General features: G+C 40.2%; 1 protein-coding gene across 1 annotated transcript in view; it reads left to right on the forward strand.

Annotated features, from left to right (window-relative positions):
• The window catches only part of fnbp1l (formin binding protein 1-like), an 85,520-nt gene that overhangs the window by 26,508 nt on the left and 33,903 nt on the right, over positions 1 to 25,109 (forward strand). Inside the window, 4 exon segments of the mRNA XM_052012384.1 lie at positions 6,868 to 6,983; positions 13,598 to 13,651; positions 21,155 to 21,302; positions 23,995 to 24,057. Of these exon segments, the coding sequence (XP_051868344.1) occupies positions 6,868 to 6,983; positions 13,598 to 13,651; positions 21,155 to 21,302; positions 23,995 to 24,057 (381 nt within the window).

The following is a 25,109-nucleotide window of genomic DNA, read 5'->3' on the forward strand; positions in this document are numbered from 1 at the left end:
CGCTATCATATTCACCCTGTATCATGACTTTCAGAGAGCTAAGGACACACCCCAAGATCTCTCTGTACTTTGATGCTCTCTGCCATTTACCTTTATATGCCCTATCAGAATTTGACTTCCCTAAGTGCATTACCTCAAACTTGTCTGGTTTAAAGTCCATCTGCCATCGCTCTACCCAACTTTCCAGCTGATCTCTGCCCTGCTGTATCCTTAGACAACCATCCTTACTATCTGCAACACCACCAATTTTCATTTTGTCTGCAACCTTACTAATCAGATCACCTACATTCTTATTTCCAGCCAGAAAAACACCCATCCACCACTACACTCTGCCTCCTATCACCAACCCAATTTTGGATTCAGTTTGCTAACACACCTCGCACCCCCTGTGCCTTAACCTTCTGGACCACCTTGTCATGCAGGACCTTGTCAAAGCCTTGCTAAAGTTGATGTAAATAACATGTATTGCTCTGCATCCATCAGTTTTCTTAGCTACCTCTTCAAAAAAAAAAGACATTTTTGAGAGATAATCTTTTCCACAAAGAAAAACATGCTGACTCCTTCTAACGAGGGTCTCCCTTTCCAACTGAATAAAAATCCTGTCGCTCAGAATCTTCAACAACTTCCCTGTCAATGACATGGGGCTCAAGGGCTTGTAGTTTCCAGGCTTATCCTACTGCCCTCTTTGAACAAGGGGACAACATTATCTATCCTCCAGTCTTCTAGTACCTCTCATGGCTAATGAGGATACAAAAATCTCTGTCAGAGCCCTAGCAGTACTCTCCCTTGTTTCCCTTAATGTCCTGTGATAGATCCCATCAGGCCCTGGGGATTTATCCACCCTAATGTGTGCCAGTATTTCTAAAATTTTGTGAAACAGACATGCTCCAGAGTATCAATGCACCCCTTCAGCTACCACGTCCTTCTCCCTGGTGAATACCAATGAGAAGTATTCATTTAGGATGTTGCTCGTATCCCCAGGCTTCACATGTAGGTTACCCCTTTTGCCCCTAAGGAGACTCGCTCTTTCTTTAGCTACCCTCTTCTAACATAGTTACGAAAAGTGCAATAAAGATCTAACTGAAACTATGGAGCTTTTAAAAATGTTTTGTATTCTTCTAGACTGATGTGGAATACTGTTCTGGTTCGTTTAGAATATTGAATAATAAACTTCAGAGTAGATCTAAAAAATTGTTCAGTGTGTAGAACTTCTGTTGCAACCCAAGAAGAAAAATCATTTAATTCCATAAATGTCAAATTCTAATTGAGATAAATTGGTAATTCAGTCATTCATAGGATATAACCAAAGACTGTCATATATCTGCACCACCTAATAATTCCTGGTGGAAAATACAGTCCAGGCAATCCCCACAGCCATTCGGGTTACCGAAATTTGCCCTTACAGAATTTACAAATCACTACCCAAAAATTTGAAAAATGGAATAAAATTCACTCGTGGAATTTCATGGAAATAAAGTAAATAAGTCAACACAATTTTTTTTCAACTCTTGTTTCTTGATGCATGCATGGTTCATGGTTGTTCCAGCTTCATGTTAAAGACAATAGTGATGTGGGCCATTTTGTAGGAATGTAACCCCCCCCCCACCCCACCTCCCCCATAATGCAGGGGCTCACCTATAGTGTGTACCATGCAGGTAAAGTCGCATATAGCTTATGACTTTGACACTGCTAATAACCAAGAGCCTAGAAAGACATGAAGGGATTCGGTTGAGTTACTAACAAGCGAGTCAGTGGATTGTTGATAGGGATTAGCTTACACATTTGGGTATCTATGCTGCAAAATTCCAGATCAAAGGCTATCTTTCTGCAGTTACCATTTAAGCCACTTCTTTTTCCAAGGACTTTCCAATGCTGTTGCTTGGAAGTCACACCCTTGATGAGGTCAGACCGTGATGAGGCAGAATTTGTAACCAAAGAAAACTTGCTGATATTTTAGCATTGAGGTGGGTAGGAAACATCACAGACTATCTTCTTTTGACATTTTTTTTGCAGCATTATTTGATTGCCCGTTTTCCCAATTTGTCAGCTACTACCAATAGTCATTTCTACTGTTGGTCTTACAGAAACAGAATTAATTGCTCACTGTGTGGGAGTGTTACCAGGGGTGATCTCTGCATTGCTGTAATAAGAAAATAGTATTTATGGGTTTGTCCTTTGAGGAAGCTAAGCATTAGATGAGCAGCTTACTAAAAATGTTACACAAGTTCGCTGTAAATTACTATGGGTGCTATCAAATTCGTTAGAGGTATTACGTGTCACGGCTCTGACTTCATGTAGGTCACTGTACCATCACTCCATTTTTGCACTTGCTTCATGTAGTTCTGTGAATTAGTCAATGTGGCCCCCTGCTGGTTGGCAAAGCATGGGTAGAAATTGCTTTGTGTGGATTTTTCTTTTGAAATTAAGAAAACATTGAAAAGAAAAAGCCAAAGAGTTTGGAAGCATAACGTGTGTGCACACATCACCTGGGTCAGAAAGTCATGATTCCTAAATTTTGAGTAAATAATCTTGAGCTGTGCTGTATGTACTACTGAGGGAGTATTTGACTGTTGAAAGTGCTGTTTTTCAGATGAAATGTTAAACCAATAATCTGCATCTGGAGTTGATTTACAAGATCCCAATAAAATCAGAAAACACTGTAAATACTCAGCAGTAGCTCTGAGTGGTCATCGACCTGAAATGTTAACTCTGTTTCTTTCTCCTGCCTGTTTCCAGTATTTTCTGGTTTTATTTCAGATTTCCAGCATTTCCATTTTCTTGGTGCTTGAAGAAGAAAAAAGAACTTTGCAGTGTCCTGGCTAACATTTATCTTTTACCTGCCATTTATTTTAGTAAAGCTTTCTTGTCTAGTCATTTGTCTCATTGTGTGAAAGTTGGTTGTCACTTTTCTTTGTATTGCCCTACATTACAATAGTAATTTTGAAGAGAATTATTATTTGCTTTCAGGTTTTTCTGGGCATTGAGGCTGGGTTATATAAATACAGAATCTTTCTTTGAGTAAAAGTGGTTCAATAGTAGTTTATGCTTAATGTACAAGCAGTTTCCCAACATGAAATATAACATCATACTTTTTAGTTGAGCTATTCTAGTCATCCAAGGTTCCTGGCTTCAGGTTTGCTGCTGTGAGCTTTGTGTCTGGGGGCTCTATAGAAATCTTTTAATTGTAGTAATTTAAAGAATTAAAATATGATTTTTGTTCTGTTCTCATACCATTACTTTAACGGTATGAAAACAAGAAGTAGATTATTTTATGAGCTAAATATTTTAAGTAATTTTAAGTTCTTCTAAAGGAGTTACTACATCATAAATTGTTCTTTAACTTCTAATCATTTTATTTGCTCCAAAGTCCAATTGAGTCACACGGTGGCACAAAGAGGAAGTAATTAAATGCATTGCTTCCTGTCCCATGCCATGATAAATTTTTGTTTTTTTTTGCAGCTGATTTGATACCTTTAATAGGAAAATGTCCAAATACACTGAATGGAAGAGTTATCAAACAATATCTGACATTGGACCACCAAATAAAAAAATAGCTAGGACTGATGTTCAAGGAAGTTGTTGTTAAGGAGTGTATTAAAGGAGGAAGAAGTGTGGAGGTTAAAAGAGGGGAATTCCAGAATTTCTGGCCCAATGGCTTGAGACATGGCAAGCCAAGGTGGGGAAAATTGAATTTCGGAATGATCAAGGAGCAGGGAATAGTGGATGTTACAGAGATTGAGGGAGGCTAATTCTTGGAGGGATTTGAACAGAATTTTAAAATCATTGTATCGTTTAAATGAGGATTATTGAATTAACAGCACTTTGGATGATTTCAAGTTGCTGGAAGTACCTTCCAAAAAATGATGCATTTAATTGCTCTTTTGCAGCCATGTAATTTTCTTTGATTATAGATGTTGATTTGAGTATTTAAATGAGGAGATGAAAGAAAGAAATTAATGAGCAATATTTTTGCAAGTAGCATTTAATATGTACTTAATTTGCGCCTTTCTATGTAGTTAGCAGAAGCGGAAGTCATTTTAGGCATTATCTCTTAAAAGAGCAGTTTAGATATGTTCTTATGAATAATTAATCATAACTAGAACGTAGTATGTTAGTTTTTTCAAAGTAATGGACAATGTATCGAGGATTATGGCCAAAGCAGAATATAAACTAAAGTTGAAACACTTTGATTTTAAAATGGATTATACTTTGGATTATTTGAGGGAATAAAAATCCAAATAAAATTCATTTTAGGACAAGAGGGCTTGCTGTGCAATAATAGAGAAACAAAGGACTGCAGATGCTAGAATATTTAGATGAAAAACACGATGGTGCTGGAGGAACTTAGCAGGCCAGGCAGCATCTGTGGAGAAAAGCAGTCAGTCAATGTTTTGGGTCAGGACCCTTCCCCAGGACCGAAGATGGGAAATGGGGAAGCCCAATATATAGGAGGGAAAAGCAGAGCAGTGATAGGTGGACAAAAGAGGGGAGGCGGGGTGAACACAAGGTGGTGATAGATAGATGCAGGTAAGAGATAGTGATCGGCAGGTACAGGGGAGGAGGGGAGAGCAGATCCACCGGGGGATGGGTAAAAGGTAAGGAGGAAAAAAGGGTAGCAAAAAGAGAGAGGCAAGGAAAAGGAAGAAAATAAAAGGCATGGTTGGGTGGGTGTTGGTGGAATTATTTAAAGTGGGAGAATTCAATGTTCATGCTGTTGGGCTGCAAGGTTCCCCAGTTTGCGCTTGGACTTCTCCTGGCAGTGGAGGAGGCTAAGGACCGACATATCTGTGATGGAGTTTGGGGGGGGGGGGGGTGGGTGGGGGTTGAAGTGACTGGCAATGGGGAGATGCAGATCGCGGTTACGGACGGAGCGCAGGTGTTCCGCGAAATGGTCACTTAGTCTGTATTTGGTCTCGCCAATGTAGAGGAGGCCACACTTGGAGCACCGAATGCAGTAGATGATATTAAGGGAGTTGCAGGTGATTTTCTGCCTCACCTGAAAGAACCGTTTTGGCCCCTGGATGGAGGTGGTGTAGGGGCAGGTGTTGCACCTATGGCAGGGGCAGTGGAAAGTTCCCTGGGTGGGGGCAGAGGAGTGAATGAGGGAGTTGTGGAGAGAGTGGTCCATGTGAAAGGCAGAAAGGGGTGGGGGGGGGAAGATGTGCTTGGTGGTGGGGTCCCATTGGAGATGGCAGAAGTGGCAGAGAATGACGTGTTGGATACTTGGGCTGGTAGGATGAAATGAGAGGACAAGGGGGACCCTATCCCTGTTGGGTCTGGGAGGGGTGGGGGTGAGAGCGGAGGTGCGGGAAATGGCAGAGATGTGGGTGGGAGCTCTCTCGACCACAGTAGGCGGAAACCATGGTTAGTAAAGAAGTTGGACATCTTGGGTGTCCTGGAGTGGAAAGCCTCATCATGAGAGGCTCTGCCTCCACCACATCTGCTCCCATGATGAGGCTTTCCACTGTAGGGCATCCAAGATATCTAACTTCTTTACTAACCACGGCTTCCCGCCTACTGTGGTCGAGAGAGCTCACATCCATATCTCTGCTATTTCCCACACCTCTACTCTCACCCCCACCCCTCCCAGACTCAACAGGGATAGGGTCCCCCTTGTCCTCACATTTCATCCTACCAGCCCAAGTATCCAACACATCATTCTCTGCCACTTCTGCCATCTCCAGTGGTACCCACTGGCCCTGCCGTAGGTGCAACACCTGCCCCTATGCCAGGGACCCAAATAGTCCTTTTGGGTAAGACAGAGATTTACCTGCACCTCCCTTAATATCATCTACTGCATTCGGTGCTCCAAGTGTGGCCTCCTCTACATTGGCGAGATTAAACACAGACTAAGTGACCGTTTCACAGAACATCTGTACTCTGTCCGTAACCACAATCTGCATCTTCCTGTTGCCAGTCACTTCAACAGCAGCCCCCCCCCCCCCCCCTTCCCAGTCCATTACAGATATGTTAATCCTCTGCCTCCTCCACTGCCAGAAGTCCAAGCGCAAACTGGGGAACCTTGCAGCCCAACAACATGAACATTGAAATCTCCCACTTTTAAGTAATCCCTCAACCACCCACCCCCCACCCCTAACCATGCCTCTTTTCCCTTTCCTAGCCTCTCTTTTTTCTACCTTTTTTCCTCCTTACCTTTTACCCATCCCCTCTTCTGCTCCCCTGTACCTACATATCACTATCTCTTACCTGCATCTACCTATCACCACCTTGTGCCCACCCCACCTCCCCTCTTTTGTCCACCTATCACTGCTCTGCTTTTCCCTCCTATATATTGGGCTTCTCCGTTTCCCACCTTCGGTCCTGGGGAAGGGTCCTGACCTGAAACATTGACTGCCTGCTTTTCTCCACAGATGTTGCCTGGCCTGCTGAGTTCCTCCAACATCATAGTGCTATGTAATAATAATTAGTATGGCATTTTAAAAACTCACTGTAAAGTGATGCAACAAAGCATAATATTTTGAAGGGTACTTTATGTCAAGAATAGATCAGTGCTTAAAACTTTATTTTCCTTTAATCTTGCTATAAGTAACACTGAGTCCAATTTTTAGTAGTAATTTAATATCAGCAGTGATATATCTTTTCCATTCCTGTCCATCATTCTGTTACCTGGATAGAGTAAAAGTGGGGTACAAGTTTTTTTGTTGCATTTCAGAAGAGACTATATGTTAAATTTCTTTTTGATGCTTATAAATTAAAATGCATGAAAGCAAACTTGTTTTTTCTCCCCCCACATTATCTGTTTTGGATGTTCAAAATCTGAACGTATGGTTTGATTCACTGCACTAAAGTTCGTGTTTGGAGCTGACCACAATGTAGTGACTAATGCTTCTCTTGTTTTTCTTTTAGGATCAATTTGACAATATAGAGAAACACACACAATGGGGTATTGACTTCTTGGAAAAATATACTAAGTTTGTTAAAGAGAGACTTGACATAGAGCAAAGCTATGCAAAACAATTAAGGTAAGATGGTGTGCTTACAGACCAATCTATTTTGTTAGAACTGTGTTGTTGTAGCCATTGCAGAAACTTGGTTGAGAGAGGGGTAGGACTGGCGGCTCAACGTTCCAGGGTTTAACCGTTTCAGACATGATAGAGAAGGATGTAAAAGAAATGGGAGGGTTCCATTACCGATCAGGGAGAATGTCACAGCTGAACTTGTGACATCTTGGAGGACATGAGAAAAGCGCAATCACTATAATGGGCTTTCCAGTAGTCAGTGGGAGATAGAGGAATGGACAATCAGGAAAGATGTTACAATAACAGGGTTATTGTAATGGGTGATTTTAACTTCCCAAATAATGGCTGGGACTCTCTTTGTGCTGGAGCTTAGATGGAGCAGAACTTGGGTGCATCCAGGAGGGTTTCTTGAAATGACGTGTAAATAGTCCAATTAGGGAAGGGGCCATACTAGAATTTCTACTGATAAATTAGCCTGGCCAGGTGATGGAAATTTCAGCAGGGGAGCATTTTGGGGTCAGTGATCAAAATTCTGTAAGTTTTAAAATAGTTATGGATAAAAGTAAGACTGGTCCTCTGGTGACGTTGCTGAATTGTGGTAAGGCTAATTACAACAGTGTTAAGCAAGAACGAGGGAGAGTAGATTGGGAGCAGCTGTTTGGGGGTAAATCCACATACAACATGCGGGAGTCCTTTAAAGGCCAGCTGGTTAAAGTTCAGGACCAGCATGTTCCTGCGAAGATGAAAGATAAGAATGGCAAGGTTCAAGAACCTTGGATGATATGAGATATTTTAAGTTTAGTCAAGAAGGGAAAGAAAGCATATCTAAAGTTTAGGATGCTGAAATCAGACAAGGCCCTTGAGGAATATATTTAAAAAAGTAGGAAAGAACTTAAACAAGGAATTAGGAGGGCTAAAAGTGTCTATGAAACATTCTTGGCCTGTAGGATCATCCCAAGGCATTTGGTATTGGTTTATTATTGTCACTTGTACCGAGGTACAGTGAAAAACTTGTCTTGCATACCGATCGTACAGGTTAATTCATTACACAGTGTAGTTACATTGAGTTAGTACAGAGTGTATTGATGTAGTACAGGCAGAAACAATAACAGTACAGAATAAAGTGTCACAGCTACAGAGAAAGTGCAGTGCAATAAGGTGCAAGGTCACAACAAGGTAGATCGTGAGGTCATAGTCCACCTCATTGTATAAGGGAACCGTTCAATAGTCTTATCACAGTGGGGTAGAAGCATTATATATGTACATACATTAAAAGTAAGAGAGTAGCTGGGGTAGATCCATTCAAGAAAGGAGGGAATCTATGCCTGGAGCTAGAGAAACTGAGCAAGGTCCTACATGAGTATTTTTCATTGGTGTTCACTAAGGAGGAGGATATGGATGATGGGGAGATCAGAGAGGAGGGTACGTTGATATTCTAGGATGTGTCGCTATTAAGTAGGGAGAGGTGTTGAGACTCTTGAATAATATTAAGTTGAGTAAGTCCCTCGACCTAATGGAATCTATCCCGGGATACTGAGGGAAGCAAGGGAGGAGATTGTCAGGGCCTTGACCTAGATTTTTGCCTGCTCTTTAGCCACAGGTGAGATCCAAGGAGACTGGAGAATAGCCAAAGTTGTTTCTTTGTTTAAGAAAGGCAACAAAGACAAACCAGGAGATTATAGGCCCTTGAGGCCTTGTATCAGTGATAGGGAAATTGTTGGAGAAGACTTACTCACATTTGGAGAAGCATGGACTTATTAGGGAAAGTCAGCATGGATTTGTGTGGTAGAGGTCCTCACTCACAAGACATGAAAATTGGTGGTGTTGTGCACAGTAAGGAAGGTTGTCAAAGGATACAACTGGATATAGAGCAGTTGCAGATATAGGCGGAGGTCCCAGCACTGATCCTTGCAGAACTCCTCGGGTCACTGGCCTCCAGTCAGAGAAACACCCTTCCACTACTACCGCCATCATCTATGATCAACCCAATTTTGTATCCAACTCACCATGGATCCCATGTGACTTAATCTACTGTACCAGCCTAGCATGAGGGACCTAGCTGAAAGCTTTACTAAAGTCCATGTAGACAACATTCACTGCACTACCCTCTTCAACCATCATCACTTCCTCAAAAAAAAAACTCATTCAAATTTGTGAATTATGATCTGATTAACAATTTTGTAGATGAAACAAAAATTGGTGATGTTGTGGACAGTAAGGAAGGTTGTCAAAGGATACAGCGGGATATAGACCAGTTGCAGATATAGATGGAGAAAGATTATTCAAGGCTGAGGGGCAACCTGATAATAGTATATAAAGTTATGAGAGGCATAGACAGGGTGGAAAGTCAGTCTTTTTTTCCAGGATAAAAATGTCAAAATCTCAAAAATGAGAGGCATAGGTTTAAGGTGAGATGGGAAAGTTTAAAGACGATTTGAGAGGCAAGTTTTTTTTTTACATGGAGTGGTAGGTGCCTGGAATGTGCTGCCAGGGGACGTGGTCGAAGCAGACACAAAAGCAAGCACATGAGCAGGTATGGAATGGAGGGGTACAGACCATGTGCAGGCAGATGGGATTAGTTAGATTGGCACCATGATCAGCACAGACGTGGTGGGCTGAAGGGTCTGTTCCTGTGCTGTACTGTTTATGTATATTCTATTCTTAGCTGTGTCGGCCAAAATATTTTGAAAGCAACTTTCATAGTGCTTGAGTTTTAGTATTTTGCTTTTCTCCAGATTTCTCTGTATTGGCAGATTTAATATTTGGATTTTGAGTATTTTCTTTGTATAATTTTCCATGTGGAGTTTTAAAAACATTTTTAAAAAGAATACCAGTTAAGAAGGAATCTTTATTGAAGAATGCTTGAATTTTTAGTGAAGATTAACTTAGATATTGATTCTGCTGTCCTAAGTAATTTGTGTAATTGATTCTTTGTATGTGGCAGTCACTCTAGATAGCCAAAATGAATTTGGAGACAATTTGCTGTAAGACTGACCATGTTGTTCATGTATACAATAATGAACTGCTTGTTTAAAACGAGTAAAACAACAGTTGGGAATTTTGAATGATTTGATTTTTTTTTGATTATTTCCCTCGGTTGCCATTCTACCGTAGCTAACGGGTTTCAGATTTGATGTTACATGTTTTATTGTCTCATATTCCCTTGCACACTAGCTTTCTTGCTGAGAAAGACTGTTTGATACAATGAAAAGACTGGTAGTGGCTGTTTTGAAATTTTAAGCAGATACTTATGGAGTCAATATAATGGGTTTAAAATAGATTTTTAAAAATCTCATTATTACGTGTACAGAAGTTCATTTACAGATGAAAAATATCCATAATGATTAACATCCTTTAGATCATAATTAAACTTGTGTTATAATTTGCTTCTCAGTAAATAAATCAAAATCTTTAAATAAGATGAGGTGAATGCCAGAGGGATCTGAGTGCCCTTGTGCATGATTCATTAAAAGCTGGTATGTAGGTATTGCAAGTAATTAGGAAAAATTACAATATGTTTAATGCAAGGGAAATTGAATACAAAAGTAGGTAGGATCTGTTTCAGTTATATAGGATTGGTGTGATCACATCTGTACTACTATGTACAGTAATGGTCTCTTTATTTGAGGAAGAATGCTAATGTGTTGAAGCAGTTCAGAAAACATTTACTAGACTGATATACCTGCCCATTGTCAATATGTGGAAAGGTGGGATAGGCTTGAATTTAGAAGCGTTAGAGCTGATTTGATTGAAACATATTAGATCTTCGAGTCGTGGCAGTGTGGATATAAAGGGAGAATCTAAAGATCACTTTTTAATCTAAAGGGTTCTCCCATTTAAGACAGATGTGGTGAAATATTTTTCCCTCAGAGGTTGAGAGTTCTTGGAACTCTTGCTCAAAGGGTGGTGAGAGCAGAAAATTTGAATTAAGGCAGAGATTGCTAAATACCTGATAGGCAAGCGGTAAAAGGTTGCCAAGGGTAGATAGGAATGATGGGCTGATGTTGCAATCAGAGTCCTCATGATCTGGTTAAATGGTGGGACAGGCTTGAGGAGATGAATGACCTACTACTGCCCTTCTAATTGCATATGATCAGACAATAGCTGGAGATATTCAGCTTTACATGAAAAGACACTTGCAACATTAGTGCCAGGATTGACACAAGACAGAATGAATCAATCGCCAGTCCTATCAGAAGCAACAGCTTACATTTAGACAACAATTATTACAGAAGGGCATCGCAAGTTGCTTCACAGAAGCCTAGGCTAAAAGAGTGTAGTATAGCGGAAAGAGGAGATGTGGGATATTTAACAAAGTTTATATTGGAAGAAAGGCAGAGGCATAGTTTCTGGAGGGAATTCCAGAGCATGAAATATAGATGGTTGAAGACTTGGTCTCCAATTGTTCAGTATAGGATAAGTGTTTATGCAACAACTTGGCATCAGAAGTCTGAGTTTGGGAGGTTGGAGTGCTGATGGAATAGATAGGGAGGCTGAATCCAAGAAGGATTGAAATACAAGGATGTGAATTTTAAATTGGGGTCAGAGAGTCAGTTTAATTCATGTGGTGATATTAGGTGGAATGATGCAGAATGGTGTAAGGACTCCAGGATTGGAAGTCAGCTAAAAGATTATAGCCATTTTGGAAGGGAGATTTGAAGATGAATCTTTGTTTTAGGTTTATATAGATGGAAACATGGATAAACGTGCTGTATTATGGTGGCAAAGTTAATTGTGATGGGGAAAAAGTCAATGGAACAACAGATGAGATTGCAAAGAGATGAGTGCTGTAGAGTTCTCATGAAGCATCTGAAGTGGTGTCTTTGTAGAAAGGCTATGAAAAGAGAGAATTGTGTTTTGCACTTGGGCATACTTGATTTAAGATCCTGTTGTGGTTTGGTCGTTGAGTCCCTTCTGAAGATCATCTTTAACATTTAATCAGTGCTTTCTCCTCAGTGAGGAAAAATGATGTGATTTCACAAGGATTAAATATAAATACTATTGTAATAAACTTCAATGCCTAATAAATAATTCAACCCTCCTGAGCTCCACTGTAGCTAAAATAGAAAACCTAGGCCTTACCCCATCAACAGAATGGTCAACGGTGTAAAGCATGGTCGCCTGATGTAGTCCTCTTTGTTAATTTATAAAACCGGATGCAGATTTTTATATATCAGCCCAAAACATAAAAGGTATGGAGAAGAGACAACATATCTTTGATGTAATTAGTGTTAGTTTAAGTTACTTAGAGACATTAAAAAGAGAGATTTCTTAGCAGTTTGCTATGCAGTAGCGATTTGAGAAGTGAAGAGAACAGAAATGGAGATTTCCAAAGTTGCATTGGTTCTGTGAAGTGACAGTTGCCTAGTTACAGAATAGTTTGTGTCTGTAAATGCAAAGTTATGCATCTGAATTGGGCTTTGTTTTTGTTGGTGTAAAAGAGAAACCACTTGAATTCAAATGTGCGAAAAGGATAATAAATTTTGTAGAGAAAGATAAAGGTGCTGCAGAAGGATGCCATGTATTCAAGTCCTGAAGATTGATTCAAACCAAATGCATGGTTGAATTGATCAAATGATCAACCATTTGAGGGCTATTGTAGTTGCCACATTTCTGTAATGATCAAATATACAAAAAATTGTGAATTATGGAATAAAAACTTGATATTGTGCCACATCAAGGTTGAAAATAGTGACAGATTAATGATATATTAATGTGCAAGTTGGCTGGCAATTCAAGAGATCGAGTTGCAAGCCTCAGACTTATTGTTTGATCAATGGCACTTCACATAAACAGCCCCTTGCCTTTCTATCAGTTTTAGAAATTTAATCAATTTCTATGTTAATCCTTATTAAGCTCACAATAATCAAGAGTGTAAGTCTCCTTTTAATGACTTGATAATTTTTAATACCTTACCAGTCTATCACTCTTGCCCAGAAAGTGAACAGTTTAAGCTGTCAATCTTACTGGTTTATTAACTCTTGTTTTTTTTAAATCACATTTCAGGAGTTTGAATTTTTTTTTACTTTACCTTTGTCTTTTCCTCTTATTATCCAGTCTTTTTCCCCTCCTTCCTTTAACTTTAATTTTTCCTCCTCCGTCTGGCTTTCCTGTTTTTTTTCGGTCCATAAATCTCAATAGTTAAGGGATTACACTATTGACTCGATGTCCTTTCAGTTCTTCTAACAAATTATACCACAGATGTTTTTTGATTTGAAGGATGAACAAAATAGTTTAACCCCTGTGCAATATATACTTTGCTGCCAGAGCTAATCTTTACACAATTATGACCATAAAAGGCCATCACATATATATTGGTCTCACTGAGAGAGCCTGAGATTCTCTATGCACGGTGATCTTGGACACTACAACAAAACCTATCCCAGCCCTGTGGACCCAGCAGGGTCCGAGTGAACACTGGAGACATGCTTTAGTTGTCAAACACTAAAATTATCTGAAAATTGGATTAAAAGCGAGCAAAATAATGCGTGACATATTTGCAAATCTTGTGCAGCTACCGTTTAAATAAAAGATATGCCACCTATTCATTATCAGGTGTTCTGAAGAAAATGAAACACATACTAATAATACATATTTTTTTTAAATTTTGTGTACAGGAACCTCGTTAAGAAATATGGACCAAAACGTTCCAGCAAAGATGAAGAACCCAGGTAGATCATGACTAAAAACAGGTTTAAGGTGTGATCAAATGAACTAGAATACTTTTTTTTAAAAAAAGTTTGAAGGACAACATACAGAACCCCTTTGTTTCTTCAGTGATTGTGGTAGAAGTGCCAAGTAAACTCACTCATTTTTGTAGCAGATGAGCAGTGGAATAAAAAATGGAGGAAAGTACTATTTTAAGCATTGTTTGTACTGATAGTCATTTTATCATTTTGTTATTCAAGCTCATGGACCTATAATTCCATAATGGATGATCCATGACTGCTTTGAAAATTAGTTATATTTAATAACATTGCATAAATTGTTTTATTTTTGCTTTCAATTTTCTTCTCCCATACAAAGCTGTTGAGTGTTGTTGGGTTATAGTTATAGTCTTTCTATACCTTATCTCTGTGACAGTGTACTTCACTCAAGAAAAGGAATGAGTGTCAGCCTCATCCTGGTTTCCTGCTGCTCGTACTGCACTTTCCAAAAAAGTGGCAGGTATTAATGAGAACCCTGGCTGTTCAAACTCAGTTCACTTAAGGGACGCTCTAACCAATTGCTGCTCCAGTTGTTGAAATTCTGGTTGGCATTCAAAACTGCAAACAGAATGGGATTTGACCAAGGGGCCTATGGCCTGTCTAACCTGATATTCCAGGGCAATGTTTGAAAGTGCTTTTGAAATAGATTAAAACTGTGTGAAATGGAATTGTTTAATTGAAAGAGTATTTACCAGTCTAAAAGGGGAAGTATAGCAAATATCATATCCATAATTCATAATTAAAATCAACACAAGTTGAATCAATACAAATAATTATACAACTTCAAATGCAGCAAGCGGGCGCTGTACTAGCTATCATGAAGAGTGCTCTTGGTCCTCCCTCCAGTTCAAACACTCACAGGTGTATACCCCAGTATTTTTTCAAAAAGAAAGACTGCTTGGGCTGGGTGCTGCCGTGCTGGGAACCCAATATGATTCCCATCCCCATTGTTGCACTACACTGGGGGAAACAGAGTGTCCTCACAAAGCCATGAATTGCTCCATGGCTTTGTGAGGCTGCTAATGGAATGGACTGCATCCTGGCTGGCATTATGAGAGTGGGACATTACTGGGGACTGACAGCAACTGCTTCATGTATAGACAGGCCTCCCAGATGCTCAGCCTCCATCGTCATCTCCTCACCCATATGATGGAAGCTGCTGTCTTCCCCCTCTTTGACTGCATAGCCTGACCCAATGCAGAGATTTCTCAATGGTAGCAAAATGAAGAGCCAGTGACCATCATTGAGTCTGTTACCATAAAGAAATCTTTGGACAATCTGCATACTGGCCAGAGTTTAGCCCCATATCTCAGTACAGGGAGGCTGCTTCAGTCCTCCAACAACAGCCTTTGCAGGCAACTATTTCATACTAGGTTATGGGGTGATTTATTGCTGGATTTGCAACAGATTCCCAGCAGAACAGCATGCAGTAATGGGGAGGGCAGGGTTCCATGGTAGGTTCCCAGCCCAGCAGTGCTGGCAGTAACAATGTAACAGTGCTAATCCTTTTAGCACTGATTACATAAATAATCTCATTCCTGGGGAGGCATGCTGTGCATTAAGCAAGGTACCATTGTACTGAGGAAACATCCTGTTTGCACTTCCATGAAGGATCTTGTGTTTCAATTTTCCACTCTTGCTCTAAACTCCAGCAGATATAAGCCTAGCCTATTCAACCTATTCAGTCCTAAGGAAGAGTCTTGACCCGAAATGTCAACTGTCCATTTCCCTCCATAGATGCTGCCTGACCTGTTGAGTTCCTCTAGCATTTCGTGTGTTGATCCTATTCAACCTTTCTTCAGAACCAATCCATTCATAGAACATAGAACAGTACAGCACAGGAATAGGCCCTTTGGCCCACAATGTTGTGCCGAACCAATTACATTAGTAATAAAATGCCCAGCTAAACTAATCCCTTCAGCCTACACAATGTCCATATCCTACCATTTCCCTTATATTCATGTGCCAATCTAAGAGCTTCTTGAATGCCCCTATCGTATTTGCCTCCACCACCACTCCAGGCAGTGCATTCTGGGCACCCGCCACTCTGTGTAAAAAAAAACAAACAACTTGCCCCACACATCTCGTTTGAACTTGCCTCCTCTCACCTTAAATGCATGCCCTCTGGTATTAGACATTTCAACTCTGGGGGGAAAAGGTGCTGGCTGTCTACTCTATCTATGCCTCTTGTAATCTTATAAACCTCTATCAGATCTCCCCTCAACCTCTGCCACTCCAAAGAAAACAACCCAAGTTTGCCAACCTATCCACATAGCTTATGCCCTCTAATCCAGGCAGCATCTTGGTAAACCTCTTCTGCACCCTCTCCAAAGTCTCAACATCCTTCCTATAATAGGGCGACCAGAACTGAACACAATACTCCAGATGCGGCCTAACTAAAATTTTATAAAGCTGCTGCATAACTTCCTGACTTTTGAACTCACTGCCTCAACTAATGAAGGCAAGTATGCCATATGTCGCCATTACCACCCTATCAACCTGTGTAGCCATTTTCAAGGAGCTATGAACTTGGACCCCAAGATCTCTCTGCTCATCAACACTTAAGGGTCTTGTCATTAACAGTGTAGTGGCTCCTTACATTTGATCTCCCATGGTGCAACACTTCACATTTGGCCGAGTTGAACTCCATCTGCCATTTCTCTGCCCACATCTGCAACTGATCTGTATCCCACCCAGTCTTCCACTAGTCACAGACCTCCAGCTGGAATAAGTCCCATCAACCACTATCCTCTGTCTTCCCCGGGCAAGCCATTTCTGAGTACAAACAACCAATTCACCTTGGATCCCGTGCATCTTAATCTTCTGGATGAGCCTCCTATGAGGGACCTGTCAAATGCCTTTCGAAAATCCATGTAGACAACATCCACAGCTTTACCTTCATCAATCATCCTCGTCACCTCATCAAAAAAGCTCAATCGAGTTAGTAAGGCATGACTTGCCCCGCACAAAGCTATGCTGACTGTCCGTAATTATCCAAAGGGGTATCCTTGTTGCTGAAGGGTATGGCCACAGGGGAACCCTGCACTGACTGCTTACTCTCCTTACTTCTCCTAGTGGTCACCCATCTATCTGAAGCATGTACCCTCCTTGAGAAAAGTCTCAGCTACAAGGTTTTTAGCTTCCTGGATGGTCCTGAGTACATCCAACTCTAGCTCCATTTCCTTAACCTGGTCAGTCAGGAGCTGCAGCTGGGTGCACTTCCTGCAGATGTAGTTATCAGGGAGACTGTGAGGTTCCCTGATATCCCACATCTTACAGGAGGAGCATTCCACTGCACTAACTTGCCATCCTGTCTATACTGAATCAAGGACTAAGGATTTACAGACAACAAAATAAAGACCTTGCCTGTGCCTTCTTACTGAAACCTTTCTTTTTGAAGAGCTGCTCGCACTCCCCACCTAGGTCACTTACTCAACCTCTTATCGCCGAAGCCTCTTGAGCCAAACCCCAGTCCCGCCCAACTCTAACACTGAACTGCTCCAAAATGGCTGCTCCACTTAACCCTAGCTGCTTATTGGCTGCTGCTGATTAGCTAATTAGCCAATTATTACTAACAATATGTGAGTGTGCTTCTTTAAGGGTCCTGTTCACTGAAAATGAACACCAAGCACAGAGATTCATCTCTTTTGAAAACTCCCGCCTCTCGTTCCAAGTCCTGGCTCCCGCTCATTGAAAATGAACACTGAGCACAGAGGCCCACCTGCTATTCCAACTATTAGACTAATAAACCACCACCTCTGAACTGCTTCCACTGTCTTAACACCCTTCCTTTAATAAGAAGATCAATTACTGTACACTGCATTACAGATGTCATCACACTGATATCCTTGACTTTCCAACTTAAGTATTCAATTCTCCTTGCATTAAAAATTAATTTTCTGCTTTCCTAATTATTCCTGTATCTGCATACTAACCTTTATTGAATCATGCACCAGGGCACACAGATCCATTTGCAGCTTGGAGCACTGTGTCATGAGTTATTTAGCAACTATGCCTTTGGTGCCTTCTTCCAGATCATCTGTATAAATTGGAAAAAGTTGACGCCTTGTTACTGGTCCCTGTGGCACACCATTTACATGCTTCAATTACATCTATGGGCAGCATGGTAGTGTAGCGCTTAGCATAACGCTATTACAGCACTAGCGACCTGAGTTCAATTCTGGCCGCAGTCTGTAAGGAGTTTGTACGTTCTCCCCGTGTTTGCGTGGGTTTCCTCTGGGTGCTCCGGTTTCCTCCCACATGCCAAAGATTACGGGTTAGGAAGTTGTGGGCATGCCATGCTTCCGGCACCAACATAGCAACACTTGCGGGTTGCCACCAGAACACTCTATGCAGAAGGTGCATCTCACTGTGTGTTTCAATGTACATGTGACTAATAAAGAAACCTTATCACCTCAGCCATGTTTGTTCCAAAGAAAACAACCCCAGCCTCCTCGAAACTAAATTTTGCACACATGACAACCTCCTTGCAATTCTCTTTTGCATCGAGTCAAGTGTTATCACAACCTTCCTATTATTTGGTGAAGAAAATTTATATATTATAATCTGTCAATGACTTGTCTAGTATTTTTCATAGTTCTAGACTAACCTTCTCGTGATTGACTCTTTTTGAGAATTCTGAATTAGTGTTACACGTGTTTTTGTCATCTTACAGGTAGTTGAGTAGGTGGATTAGACTTGTGAACAACTTTTAATCACTATTAATATGCATTATTGATTCAGTTGTAGTAATATCCTGAACCCTAAGATATACCATATTCTATTTTAATGGCTTTACAGACCTTGTTGCATGAGATGGTCGGTTAGAGTCACTTTGGCATAATTTGTAGATCTTCATCTTCATGCTGTAACTTTCTGGGCTGCAATATATTGTGGTCTTCATGCATCTCTCTGCAAAACTATTGGTTGATGTACAATTGTAGATGACAGTTTTGCAGAGCCTTTGAGCTCAGCAGTCTTCTGTCTGCGGTCACTGAACTAAGATACATTATATGACTTCAATTATTTTCATCCTTTTGAATAGGAGCCGGAGCAGGCGACCTGGCCCCTCGAGTCTGCTCTGCCATTCAATACCATCATGGCTGCTTTATAACTTTTTGTTTTACATCATTAACATCTCTAAACTGTGACTTAAATCTAGCTGTAGATAGTTGGTCAAGGGCAACCTAGCATTTCTATTGCTAGCTTTGTGTCTGATGCTTTCCTCTTGGGGCACACCTTGTTTATACTCCCAGAAATAAGATGATCTGAATGTTTACTATGGTGCTCTGTTTACTGTCATGTGGGACTCTTACCCTTTGAGATTATGGATTGTGCACTAACTTTCTACTTCCTATATTAATCCCTTTTGGCCCTCGTAATGTCTAGGATTATATAATCCCACAATTCCTTACTACTGCATTATGTGAGGATTCTGCCACTCTTGTCCTACACTGGTCAGACTGGTATGGGATTGGAGGTCTCATTAATTTTAGTGAGAATTTTTATCCTGTAGGATTGGAAAGGCATATATGTTTTTAAATTAGTTTACATTATAATATTTTTTATTGATTTGTAGATGTAGTTCTAATAAACTTAGTTTTATTTTTAACATTATTTACATCCAGTTTTTAAATGGCCCTGAATACTGAAGGCATTGAAAAACTATCTAAAAAAATACTCCTAGGATTTGCCAGGACACAAAGCACCTTAACAAAGCTTTTGACAGATGCAAGCTGGTAGAGCAGGGTTACAGCAGCACATATCACCTGAAACTTCCTCACTGCAGATGCCCCTGACTCCTGAGTGTGGAGAGCATCAGATTAACCGTCCGGATCCAGTCTAGGTAAGGGTGGCTAGGCAGGTACTGCAGATGGTGATTCCGGGTGGAGGACTGTCTTCAGCACAAGCTAGCTCTTTATAAAGTATGTTTGTCCATATGGACACAGACTTTGTCTTGCAGACCTCAAACAGAAGAAAATGTTTTGAATGAAGAACAAACTAGTTAGGCAGCTGTATAGCTGCTTGATTACAGAAGATGTCAATTAATACAGAGATCCATTGAAATTACCCAGAAAGGTGAATGTAGAAACTGCCTTGAATGTAAATACATGAATATACACACCAACATGGAAAAACTGAATTATTTTTAAAAAGCTACAATTCACTAAGCAAAATAAATCTGGAAAAAAAACAACTTTAATAGCTCTCAACTTTAATCAACTTTGGTGTTTTATTGTATATTTTTGCCCATGACGAAATGTTCTTAATTTATAGGCAAGTAACTAACATAAAATGTAGAACAGTACAGCACAGAAACAGGCCCTTTGGCCATGATGTCTGTGCCAAGCATGATGCCAAATTAAACTAATCCCATCTGCCGGCACACGATCTATACTCCTCCATTCCCTGCCTGTTCATGCGCTGGTCTATATGCCTCTTAAATGTTACTATCATATTTGCTTCCACTACCTCCCCTGGCAGTGTATTCCAGCCACCTGCCACTCTCTGTGTTAATGACAAAAAACTTGCCTTGCAAATCTCCTTTAAGCTTTCCCCCTCTCACCTTAAACCTATGCTCTGTGTATTTGATATTTCAACCCCAGGAATCTCATAATTTCATGTACTTCTATCAGGTTGCCCTGATCAGGTTGCCCAGGTCTGATGCTCCAGAGAAAGTATTCCAAGTTTGTCAAACCTTTCCTTATAGCTAATAGTCACTAATCCAGGCAACATCCTGGTGATCCTCTTCTGCACTTTTCAAAGCCTCTATATCCTTCCTGTAATGTAGCGATCAGAACTACACACAATGCTCCAATCAAAGTGTTATACAGTTGTAACATGGCTTCCCAACTTTTATATTCAATACCCCAACCTTTGAAGGCAAGTATGCTGTATGCCTTCTTTACCACCTGATCTACTTTTGTTAACTTATCATAAGTTAAGCTGCAGCAAGGGAAAGGAAGAACCACTTAAATTGCACCTTTCAGTTTTCAGACAACCTTGAAGTCTGGAACCAGTTATGTACATTGGAAGTAAATTAGCTGTTTGATGTATCAAAATCTAGCAGGCAAATTTCCATATATTGAAATGACATGATAGATAACAGTTTTTTAGTAACCCTGTTTATTTTGCCTGACTCACTGAATAGTTCCAACATTTTTTATTTTTCTTTATTTTTTTTTAATTGATTTATCAAATAAACATTGGGTGGAAACCATGGCGGTTTCGCCTTCTTTGTTAGAATGGTGCCAGTATTCCTTTGGTACTTTGGTGTCAACTGAGATTATGTGCTTCAGTCTTTTGTTCAACATTGACCATCTGACTGAAAACAAATTACTTAGGATGCAGAGATGGTAGGGGCAGTTACAACATTTAAAAGGCTTTTGGACAGGTACAGTTTTGTATAGCCAAAAGAGACACTTGATGATGCTTCTAGATGTACTAATTCTAGTCATTTTGCTTCAGGTTTTCCTATTGTCATTCCTTCTTCCAAGTTCTCAATGAACTTAATGACTATGCAGGCCAACGTGAAGTTGTTGCTGAAGAAATAGGCCACAGAGTCTATGGAGAGCTTGTTAGATATACTCATGATCTGAAAATGGAAAGAAAAACGGTGAGTATTTATATTAATCATAATGACCAAACTAATTGTTTTTTCACAATTTTCTTGTTGATTGTGGGAAGAAACTGGGCTATTGACAAGTGTCCTGGTGAATTAATTGGCAGATAAGGTTTGAAACAAATGAAGATGGTGTGGAGACTTGACTGTGAATTCAAAAGCAGTGAGAAAGAAGTAAAGGCTGTAGACCAGCATAGTGATGTGGCTAAAAATAAACAGTCAAGGAAAAAGATCTTAACAAAGGAACTAGAGCATTAGTGACTAAGGTGGTGTCAGAGAAATGGGAACAAAAAAAAGTTGGAAGCACCATATCTAAATGCATAAAGATGAAAAGAGATAAAATAATACTAAAAGTAGAATTAAAATGTCATTGAGGGACCTGATTGCAGAGTGAGCAAGGTTGGGAATTAAATATTCCAGGATACTTCACTTATGATGAATAATGGAAATGGAGAGCTGAGGGTGTTGGTGGAAGTTCTGATAAAAGCTGAGGTAAAATCAAGAGGGGGAGAAAAAGGATCATAACAGAGAAATTCATGACTTTGGATTTCATCTGTACCGAGATACAGTGAAAAGCCTTTGTTTGTGTGCTACACAGGCAGATCATGCCATACATAAGTACATCAAAGTAGTAAAAAGAAAAACAGTATGCAGAAGATAGTGTTGCAGCTACAGAGAGAGTGCAGCGCAGATAAACAAAGTGCAAGGGCCATGACTAGGTAGATTGGGAGATCAAGAATTTCATCTCAAGTGTATTAGAGGTCCGTTCAAGAGTCTGATAACAGCGGGATAGAAGCTGTCCTTGAGTCTGTGGTAATGTGCTTTTCAAACTTGTGTATCTTCTTCCCCATGGGAGAGGGGAGAAGAGAGAATGACTGGGGGTGGGAGGGGTCCTTGATTATGTTGGCTGTTTTCCTGAGGCAGCAGGAAGTGTAGACAGAGTCCATGGAGGGGAGGCTGATTTGCATGATGGACTGGCTGCGTTCACAACTCTCTGCAATTTCTTGCAGTCTTGGGCAGAGCAATTGCCATACCAAGTGTGATGCATCTGAATAGGATGCTTTCTATGGTGCGTCTGTAAATATTGGTAAGAGTCATCAGAGACGTGCAGAATTTCCTTAGCCTTCTGAGAAATTAGAAGCATTGGTGTGCTTTCTTGACCGTAGCATCAACATGGATGGACCAGGACAAATTGTTGGTGATGTTTACACCTAGGAACTTGAAGCTTTCAACCATTTCCACTTAAAATCGATTTGGGTGGAGATTACAAAATAAGGCAGAAAACTGTATTTGGTATTTATCCATTAAATAAGGCGGATCAATTAATTTTGTAGCCTCAGGGAAGAGTAACAATAAGATAATATTTTGTATTGATTTTCAGACTGATTTAGTCCCAAGTCTTGGACTTTCAGTCCAAATGAAGCAAAATATATGGAGATGAATTTTTAGGGGATTTAGTGGTATATTAGTTTATAAATACAAAAAACTAGTATAGTTATAAATGGATCCATTGTGTGTATTCTGTATAACAGAAGAGTACAATGATATAAATATTGTAATTAAGAAGGAAAAGTTTGGATTATTGGATAAGTTAAACCTACAGAGAGATGTTTATCACTACAAACCATACTAGAAGAAATTAGTACTTCGTTAGTTCAACATTTCAGAAAATCTTTAGAAAATTGGGGCTTAGAAGGAAGAAAAAGGACATTTGGAATGGATTATGTCATTAAGGAACAGACAGGACAATATAGAGAATATGGAGCAAATGTAACAAGTATAAGGTAGTCACTTATTACCTGGAAAGTGCGAATCTAGCAGGGGTGGTGGAAAAGAGGGACCTCGGATTGAAAATACACCAGTCGCCAAAAGTTGTGCCACAAGTTAGCAAGGCAATAAAACATCAGGGTTAATTTCTAGAGGGATGGAAATGAATAATAGGGAAGTTATGCCAAACTTGTGTTTTTCTAAAACAAAAACATGTTGTTTAGACCACACCATGATATACTGCATACAGTTCTGCTTGCTGTGTTATATATGGAAACGCAGAAGAGGTGCAGAGAGGATGATACCAGAAGGACAATACATCAGGGAAGGATGAACAGACTGGGTGTACTTTCTATTGAGAAAAGACTAAGGATGATCCAAGAGGTTTGGATAAAGTGGATGTAGATGGAATATTTCCATTTGTAAGGAAGAGTATAGTTACTAAGAAGTCCATTGGGGAATTAAATAGAAGCTAAATTAAAGTGATGAAAATGTGGAACTTTCCATTGCGTGAATGGTTGAAGTGAGCAGTGTAGTGGAAGCTGTACAAGCACATGAGGGAGAACGGAATGGAAAGTTATTGTGATAGAGTTATAGAGTTGGATGAGGAAAGATGGGAGGAGACTAGAGTAAAGCATAAATACTGGCATGAGCAGGTTGAACATATGGCCTCTGTCCATGCTGCCTATCCTATGATGGACAGATAACAAATAAATATCACGACGCAGTACTATATCATTGGTATGTTGACGTAGGCTAAATTGGTAGACCCGTAATCAAATAGAAAGAATAAGCTAAACCATCCGTGTTAATCTAGTGCAAATGCATCAAAATGACAAAATTGTAAGGCAGTCTTGAGTTTTTAAAGAAGGTTGTAGGACAGTCTTGAACATTAGAACTTTTTGGCCTTTTTCTGCAGCATCTTCAAGAAGGACGTAAAGCTCAGCAGTATTTGGATATGTGCTGGAAACAGATGGATAATGTAAGTTCTGGTTTCTTTTTTTTTCTAAACTGACTTTGAACCGAAGTCCTTTGTAAATTGAGCATGCTACAATTCCCTCAAGTTGAGAAATTTGTTAATATCAGGGGCTGTTATTAATCAGTTTATTTCCAGATGAAAATATTCTATTCTGTTCCCATTAACAAAAAAAAAATCAGAGCCTCTCTGATAAGTTTCCACTATCAAAAGATGTTGAGAAGTGGAAGGGCTGAATGGAGGTGCTATCTGCCATCAATTTGTGCATTGAATTCTGACACGTCCAAAGTCAATCCCAGAGCAGTCAACCTGGCAAAACCCTTCCACGAACATCTGAGGACTCGTGTCTAAATTGGGAGATCAAGCAATAGCTTGGCATAGTTATATTCATAGAACGATGCCTTGCCAGACACCTCCATCATAATCCATGGGTACATCTTGTCTCATCAGTAGGACAGACCAGCCAGAGGGATATGGCACAGTGGTTTACAGGCAGAGGGAATATTCAACATTGACTCCAGGTTCTGTGGTATCAGGTTGAACATGGGCAAGGAAACCTGCTCCTGATTAACCACCTGCTGTCCTCCCTCAGCTGATCAATCAGTGCTCCTTCATGTTGAACAACACTTGACCAGAAGCATTAAAAGTAGCAACAGTGTAGAAGGTACTCTGGGTGAGAGGTGGAAATATCCATCACCAACAGTAGCACCACCTCAGCTGGCTGAGACCTGAAGCACATAGCTATCAGAGTGGGTCTGTGGCAGGTAGTGAGCCAGCCAATTTGAGTGAGAAGCCTACTTGACCTCACCCTTGCCATTCTACCTGTGGCAGATGCAGTGGTCCATGATAACATTGGTAGAAGTGATTGCTACACAGTTCTTGCACAAAGACTTGTTGTGGGGTACTACAAATGTTCTCAGAACTCATCTAGCAGCTCAAAACTGTATATCCATGAAGTGGTTTGAACATCACCAGCAGCAGCATAAATGTGTACTACCACAATCTATAACCTTGTGGCTCAGCTCATCCTTCACTCTACTATTACTATCAAATCAGGG

Source organism: Pristis pectinata, chromosome 3 (genome assembly GCF_009764475.1).
Source record: "Pristis pectinata isolate sPriPec2 chromosome 3, sPriPec2.1.pri, whole genome shotgun sequence".
Taxonomy (NCBI): Eukaryota; Metazoa; Chordata; class Chondrichthyes; order Rhinopristiformes; family Pristidae; genus Pristis; species Pristis pectinata.